The 8,705-nt window shown below is 43.1% G+C and overlaps 1 protein-coding gene across 2 annotated transcripts; it reads right to left on the bottom strand.

The window, feature by feature from the left end:
• Nucleotides 1–3,582: 3,582 nt before the first annotated feature.
• Nucleotides 3,583–8,421, bottom strand: LOC148039412 (uncharacterized). Of its 2 annotated transcripts, none has more exons than XM_087690411.1 (3): nt 8,106–8,421; nt 7,390–7,968; nt 3,583–4,379 (listed from the first exon to the last, which is right to left on the bottom strand). In XM_087690411.1, the coding sequence occupies exons 1-3, from the start codon at nt 8,251–8,253 to the stop codon at nt 3,877–3,879; spliced, it is 1,230 nt and encodes a 409-aa protein (XP_087546537.1). In that variant the 5' UTR covers nt 8,254–8,421; the 3' UTR covers nt 3,583–3,876. The 2 variants fall into 2 exon arrangements, with proteins under 2 accessions (XP_087546537.1, XP_087546541.1); XM_087690415.1 differs by having other exon boundaries at nt 8,138–8,274.
• Between the last annotated feature and the right edge of the window lie 284 nt (nt 8,422–8,705).

Genomic DNA, 8,705 nt, shown 5'->3' with positions numbered 1-8,705 from the left:
GATTAGGCTAGGTATGTCTGGGGAGGTTTGAGTAATTGTTCGTCTCCTACAAAGACATTGTCGAGCATACAAAGATTTGTCTTAGAGGTGGCCCTAGTGACCTTGCCCTCTCAGCCTGCTCTAGGAACCTACTCTAAGAAATCATGTTAGTTGTGAGGCAACTAGGGAAGCCTAATGAATAAAAGAAAAACATGATAAATGCATTTGAAATACATACAATACAAAGGTGTGCAAAAAGAGATCCTAACCCTTGAAATAAGAACACAAAGTGGAAAAATCAGAAGAGCATATGTTTATCATCTTGCAAAAGCCTATTGGTAGGTTCCTGGGGACGAGTCAAAGATTCGAGGCCGATGCCCTTTGCCTTCATAAGGGTAAGTATCTAGCCAAAAGAAAATAAGAATTATTGGAGAGAAAATAAAAGTGAGCAAGAACAGGATTTAGTGTCACCTTGTGAGCATTCCATAGGTTCTTAGCGGCGAGTATCAAATAAATGCATACACATTCACATGGTTAGCCTAATGCAATTTCAACTTTAGACCATGCAAGGTATTCCACGTCCAAAAAGCACCCAACGATACCACCATTTGAGGCTTTTGCGATCCTCATGAGCTTGTATCCAAGGCACAACAAGCTTCTTTAGAATTTTGACAACATGTTCGCATTTCACTCCTCCAATTGGTAGCGAATCTAACTTTTCTAATAGAGAGAGAGGTGTATCAACTTAGGAGGAAAAAAAAAACCCTTAACCTTGTAGATAGCATCTCTCTCTCTCTCTCTCTCATACATACAACCATAATAATCAAACTTCAAAGAATCTAGTGTGTTGTGTGGAGTTCTTGCAAATAAAGCCTTCAATGTGGTCATTAAGTTTATGGTTCAATAAATGGCCATCATATTAACATGGGGCACTACAATTTACCACATCAAAACTCTCTCTCTCTCTCTCTCTCTCTCTCTCTCTCTCTCTCTCTCTCCACATAAGGTGGACTATGAAAAGCAACATCTTCCTATGCTAGAATGTGGCAATAATAATCATGCTCCTACAACTGACTCTCAATACAAAGAGTGGTCATCATCACCACCACATGCACGAGTGCAACTCATTTAACCTCATAAATGAAACTATTAGCATCTCTTCTTTTGGTTATATAAAACTTTATTGGGACAGTTCCCGTGCAAGGAACATTTTTCTTGATTCCACTACTTAAGAAACATTTTGAAAAGATTAAGGATGCATGAGCAAACGTCCTTCCTTAGACAAGGATATCCTGTTGCACCTCTTTTCATCATGTCTGCCAAAGAATTGACAAAGGATTCAAGAGAAGGAATATCAAGTTTGAAAGACATTACAAGCAATTCAAAGAAGAGCCAAGGTAGGACAATTCTCCAAGAGAGATGGTGCTTTGTTACTCGGTGTTGAGACTATAAAGGAGCTCAAAGACAACATTATGTTGGCTGTAAATTGAATCTCCCGCACTTGAATAGTCAATGCTATTGATACAATTGAAACATTGCTATTGCTTTAGAAGAATCATGTAGAGATGTGTATTGGATTGCTAAAGCTAGAAACAAGCACCTCATTCAATGAGAAATTCAAACATTATAAGCCCTATGTGGACAATCAACAAATGTATGTAACAACAAAAATAGGGAACTTTGATTGCAACATCTACCTTGAGTCGACACAAGATCCTATGGTCACCTTCTATAGGCATCTTTTTTGTTGGTCTTGTCTCTATCAATGGCTCAAATTTTCACTCCAACTCCGAAGAATGCCTTGTTTGTAAAGCTCATGCTAACAAAAAATAGGTGATTCTTGTGTGAAGAGGAAAAACAAGTTTATTAGATCCTTGAAAATTTCAGCTCTTGGTATAACAATTCTTGCTCACCCTCAAGGATTTATATGTGAACATGCACCCCAAGTTGCTACTTATCTCCACAGCATACAATACCACTCCACAAATTTATCATGGAAGTTCACATGGTGGGAGGCATATGGCTTTCTCGCCTAGGTTTAGTCTAGGCCACATGGACCCCAAATGACTAGTCTACCTAATATCCATTGTAGCTTTCCTAGCACTTTTTACAACACTCCAATTAGGACACGAGACAATATGTTTCACACTCACATGTTTTACCAACTGTAGAAAGCCTTCTTGTATTGGCTCCTTATCTTACTTGCTTATTGGGCCATTGCATGTTTTCTATCCTTTAGGTATTTCAACATGTTCTGTACAAGTTATTTGTTTTACTACCTAAGGCCCAACAACCAACAATGCTACTTCATCAAAAGTGGGGTTAGAATCTGAAATCTCTAGAACTAGAAAGAAATCGAGCTCCTTTTAAACTTGATCCTCAAAGCTGCCCACCCATGTAAGGAAGCATTGCTACTACACTTGATTTCAAGGAACAAATATTAAATGCTCAATCATAAAAGTGCAATCGCATCAACATAACGACTCCATATACACAACAAAACCACCAAGTTTTATGCCAAAACTAAGTTGAATGCACAACCAAAAGTAGCCACATTTGTCTTATTAATTGATTAGCTATTAGTCTTAGGTTACATGCTATTAGGTTTAGCTTATCAATTAGTTAATTAGTTATTTCACCATCAAGATAGTCTATTTATTAGTAAAATTAATTGCTTGGTTTTGAAATATCTCATATGGAAACCACATCTTGGATTTTGATTAAGCAACTTTCTTTTTTTTGCAAGGTACTTTGCATCCCCATGACAAGTTAAACTATACAATAACTTGCCCACCAAATCTCATTCGCTCTAAGAACTTGTGAGTAACTAAACTTGACCAATACATTTTTAAAAACAATGTTGATTTTTCAAACATACAAATTAAGATGTAAAATCATATTCAATCATACTTGCAATATTTTTAAAAATGTATTTTATGATTAACTTTGATTTTTCGAAAACAAGGAAAGGATTCTCCTCCAAATTACTCCAAAAAAGCATTTAAATTTCTTTTTTCAAATAATACCACTACCTAAACCTAGTTGCACATATCAACCTAGTTAATGAGCAAAGGGGAACTATTGTACAATAGCATGATTGCTTCCCTTTGATCACCAAAACATAGCATCACGAGCTTTGCGACGATGCCAAGGGCATGAGGACTCAAGAGCCAATAGAAGCTCTAACAATCACACAATCTAGCAGCTGTAGTTGCATGAGCAGTGAAAATGTTGACCGTCGCAAGTATGCCACCACCTAAGGGAAAAGTTGAAGCACCTTATGCGCTAGCAAGATTTGAACCTAGGATCTACATTACAAGTGCAAGAGGGACTTCCACCTAGCCAATCACCTTTAGATGTAAATTTTTATAGTTAACTTAAACACTTATCTGGCCAAAGCTAACAACCTTCTCTTCGAAAAAGGCACCTGCACCAGCCCTTCCTCTTTTCAGAGACTGTGTGACCCTCTCAGTAATATTAGGGAACCCGTCCTCCCAAGTCCCATCAAGAAACCTTCCACCGAGGAATGATGAAAGAAAGTAATGACGGACTGCATTAAAGAATACACCATCGAAAAGGCAATTATAGACGATATCCAAGAGAGAATTCCAAGTACCTGTAGCCCAGATCAATTTGAATATTGTAAAGCCTTCCTCCAAATGCAATCCAAGTATACAGAAGTACGTTGTCTGGCCAAGAAAACAAGGTGGCTAATAGTCTTTGTATGTCTTAGAGAGTCATTTCATTGGGACACAATCAACTTAGGAGGAAAGACTAGATGCTAACACCAATGGCAGTCGAAATTTTACATATGTACAATCATTACAATGATAGCAATACTACAAGCAGAACTGTTAAGTAATAGGGACGATGCAGTACCATTTTAATCACACACAATCATGCTTGCATCAGATTTCTGATGCTTGATGATGTATTTAAGTAGGTGCCAGACTTGAAATATTGCAAGCTCCCATCTGCCGAGTATACTGCTGAAAGCACTCTGATCTGGCTAGCATCCACCACCCAGCTCACATAAAAGCTATGAGCTTTGCCAATGGCAGGCTCCCTGGGAACACATGCCGTGACCGCATTCGGTAGATGGACAAGTACATACATCTCTTTGCTACCTTTGCTCAAGCCTCCCCAGAAGCCTGTCCACTTGGCTTTCCTGGTAGCCTTCACTAGAGACGTTGTGAGGCTCATCTCAGTCCCAATGAATTCCCCCTGTGGCTCCTCCCTGCTACTCTCCAGCTCATCTGTGTGATGCTTCCATAGGTTCCCCTTCCATGACACAGGTGGCCTCTTGTCTGATTCCATCACTTCCTCAAGCATTAGTGCTATGCCCAGCTTCCCTTCTGAGCTATACCCCATTATCACTGGCATTCGAGCCTCCAGTGAAGCTACAAAAAAACAGACATAGCAATGATGAAGTGGAATGAAAGCAAGAATTCGGAAAATAAGAAATAAAACCAGTTCTAATTGTCATGATGTCAACAATCTCCAATTTCAGTATAAGAATCATCAGAAACCACCACTGCAGAAACTATGCTAGCCGAAAAAGTATCACTCCAATCTAAGGTGTACATTTAGGGTTCGTAAAAAGACGCATTCCCCTTTTTTCTGCTGTCATCGAAGATGTACATATAGGTGTGACAAGCTTCTAAGGTTCAGAGACATGTCGCTCATAAACTGAAGGCATGGTGCTCCCTGGAGACATGCATCTGATATTAAAAACTAGGTTTCTAGCACGTGTCCATTAGTAGACCCCCAGTCAATAAGTAAATATGGAAGCATCCTTACTACCATTGGGCACCTGTTTACAATGGCAGCCCAGTGTCTATGCACACTTGCTTGAAAATGTTAGCTTATAAATGCAACCCCCCAAAAAAGCAGTGTGGATTGTTGGAGATGGGAGTACAATTTTTTGTGGAACGTTCACCTTGTACTGGCTTGTCTGGACACGAGTGAACATTACTACGCAGACCTTGGCTGTGTGGACTCTGATTTAGAGAAGCTGCCCATGCATAGATCGAAGGTACTAGGACAAAACCAAGGCCCTTTTATTTCTGTAATGCAGAGAAAACACTGTGGTTAGTAAGATATACAGAGCTCTTAGAGCCCAGCCACGCAAGTACATTAACTTAACTTATGTTCATGGACCTGCGTGTGGTGCGGCTCTCTACAGGTACTGCGTTCACTCTTTTTGTGAAAGTATTAAGTCAAATGGTGTAGGGCACACGTATGTAATTGACGATTGTGACGACTTGCACAAGTCGATTGACCTGCGCATATCCTAGCCCTTAACCTCACACAATAAACTACAAAAGACTCGGAGGTCTTCATAGACTGAACAAGTTCTAACTGCCTCTTCTGCAATACTAGCAAAACCGAATCTCATAATCCTTTGGACCTCTTTCTATCTATACATTATCTTTATCTATCTACAATATCTAGATCAATATCCATCTATCCATCCATCCATCCATCTATCTATCTATATTATATTATCCTTACTCAGGCCCCAGGGCAATGGCACATCTGCCCCACCTTACATGCCCATCTGGAATGACCCCCAAAACCTCTTTCCTCTCTCGGGTAAAAGTAGCGCCAGCACATATGGCCATCCTGGGGCTCCTCTCTATTTCGTCCCCCACGTGATCACCATCTCTCTCTCTCTCTCTCTCTCTCTCTCTCTCTCTCTCTCTCTGTGTGCGCACAGAGTGGAACATGACTAAGATTTCTATACATCAGGATGGAGATAACTAGAATCTGAAGCATCGTTTCCAGGTTTTGCATCTCTTCATGAGTATTCTCTCCCTATCTGACTCTCTTTATCATTTCAATGCAGGAAGAAATTGCTCTCTCTCTCTCTCTCTCTCTCTCTCTCTCTCTCTCTCTCTCTCTCTCTCTCTCTGTGAGCCAGATCCAACTTCCCAGTGACCGATTTTGGGAAGGACTGCGTTAAACGGCTGATCCAATTTCCCAGTGATGGATTATATGAAGGAATGCGTTACACAGCTGCCACAGTCTGGGCAGATGTGACCCACAGCTTCTTTGAACAGCTGGACAAAAGAGAGGGTGCTGGATGATGGCAGGAGCTACAGCTATTTCCATTTAACGGGTGTTGATATTAGTAACAAGCAGAGGTTTTTCTTAGTAATGTTGATGTTTGTATGCGCATCCAGTAGAGTATAAGTGCAAGATATCTAAGTAGAACACGAGTTCTGTTTTGGTTTTGCAGTCATCCTCCATGAAACGCGGCCACAAGTTCAAACTAGACACACATTTGCTTGTTCTCTTGACTTTCCTTTCCAAAAAGGAGAGGTGGGTCCATAGTCCCCCGCTATTGCACGACACTTTGAAATTTGCTTAGCCTCACTGCATGTATTGCCTTGCACACCTCTGTGTGTAACGTTGTTTTCGACTCGCTTTGTTGGTACTTCTCTTTCTCAGATAGCATGCCATGCAACATTTGGGTCACATGGGTCACTTTGGCCATTTGTAAACATTGATCTCTGACACTTCATTGCAACTCCCCTCCCTGAATAAGATTAAACTCCAAGAGAACCAGTCCAAAAACTCTACGCCATTGCTAGACATCCTCTAAGCTGTCCAACCTCATCACATTGACCAATGACTGTCCATTTGCAACCCATCATGAGTGAATGTCGTAGAATGGCATAAGGGCCTTAAACTCGTTGAATAACACTGATATTTGACTCTCATGATGATATATTGCCAGGAATCCCTTGGGCTTTGGTAGGCCTTTCAAAGACTTTTTGTATGTTGTTTTTCAGTCTGTCACGTCGAAGATCAAATGCTAAATATTTGGCTTGCGCACAAATACACACACTTTCTCGAATTGGAAATCAAATGTGAACAATAGACATACATGTAAAACATACACTCGATTTGAAACATTGAAAATCAAAGAGCAAGCGACAGACACATACACTGGATCCTTCACATCGAAAACCAAATATGGCAAGGCAAGACAGATGCACACCACACACCCCTCCACAAAAGGAGCAAATGCACACGCACCCATGTATACAAGGTACAATTTATACACGAATTGAGTATAGTTTCCACACTCTGAATAACGTTAACACTAAGAGCTTCAGTGTGATGGAGGGACAGCACACACATAGCTAGGTGCGGTTGGGGGGCAGGGGGCTGCTGGCCGAGGTGACTGTCATCAACCTGGGGTGGGGGCCCCAACCGCACCTAGACAGGCATGTGGTGCCTCCCGGGATGAAGCATGTGGTGTTGAACAGTACAGGGGAAAACGAGAGAAAGAAAGAGAGAGAGAGAGAGAGAGAGAGAGAGGCCCCCCTTTGGAAAAATGTGAAAACCTTAATCCTGTGTCTAAGAGAGGTGTCATGGATGGATGGAGAAGGGGGGGCGTACGAGTCATGAAGTGGAGCTCGTTGAAGACTACTGATTTGGGGTCGCGGGGCTTGAGAGCCAGCTGCACCCAGCCCAGATCCCCGTTGGAGAACTGCAGCACGCGATGGTCGGGCGAGTTGGGGTGCAGGATGCCGTCGGCGAGGCTGTGCTTGGGCCGGCACATGGCCCACGGCCCGCCCTCCCAGTTGATGTCCGCCCCGTCCCCTGTGGCGTCGTACCACTGGTTGCGGTGGTACAGATGCACTCTCTCCGCGTCCACCGGCCACAGCGACCGCACCGACTTGTACGTCTTGACGATGCCGGGCCCCTGCAGAGGGTTGTAAAGAGTCCACAGCCCGTGCCAGTGCCTCCAGTGTGTCTGCGAGTTCCATACCCACATTTCATGCGGGGTCACTGCGGCCTGCTCTTCCAGCTCCTCCCCTGGCAAGCTCTCTGTGTCTGGGACGCCGCCTGCTTGCCCTTCTGATATAAGGGTTCCCTGATCTGCACTCACCTCTGCCATGGAAGCTGATCTTGCAGACTTCCCTCTCGCAACAGTAGTATACCCTAGCCGCCTGCTAATTCGAACACCTGAGGATGCTGCAGTTCAATGACACGATCATGTAGGCTCGTGTGAGAGGTTGAGGTTGACAGGTGAGCTCTCTCTCTCTCTCTCTCTCTCTCTCTCTCTCTCTCTCTCTCTCTCGTTTACGCAATGGAAGCAAGAGAAGATTTACATCGCTGAAGAGAAACCGATGGTGCCGCCGACCTTGTCAACAGGGCAAAGATCAGAGTGTGCTTCTTCTCAGTCGGGTCACCGCTTGAGCGATGATGGAGGATGGCAGCTATCTCAGTGGTTGTTACAGTAGGAGATGAGGCCATCATCAAAACACAGAGAGAGAGAGAGAGAGAGAGGTGGGTGCGGGATGGCGGGTCGGGAGAGGGGATAGATGTGCCTGCGTGTAAACCTAAAGCCCACGTAAATTTGCAAATGCGAATAGTACCCCCCACTTTATGGATAGGTAGAGCATTGATTTTCTGTTGAGTCCCTGCTCATCAAGGAGCTGGAGTGAAGGGTAACACTGTAGGCTGTTACGTAACCTGTCTGTGAGCCAGCCGGTAACACTTTAGCTACGCTTTAGACTCCATTCACTCACGCCAGTCAGATTCGACCACAGAGTACAGGCCCACACGTCCTATCGTAGCCACTGGGGAGGAGTCCAGACTCCATAAGTCCTTTTTCGCCATGTACCGAGGCCAGGGTACACCATTCATAGCATTTGACGCTTGACATCGATTGGCAAACGCACCTACTTCCTAACCTAACACCACACCTA

This window comes from Lygodium microphyllum, chromosome 2 (assembly GCF_053477565.2).
Source record: "Lygodium microphyllum isolate KBCC chromosome 2, Lygodium_microphyllum_v1.1.10, whole genome shotgun sequence".
NCBI lineage: Eukaryota > Viridiplantae > Streptophyta > Polypodiopsida > Schizaeales > Lygodiaceae > Lygodium > Lygodium microphyllum.
The sequence above is the reverse complement of the archived record's forward strand: the minus strand, read 5'-3'. Positions and strand labels throughout refer to the sequence as shown.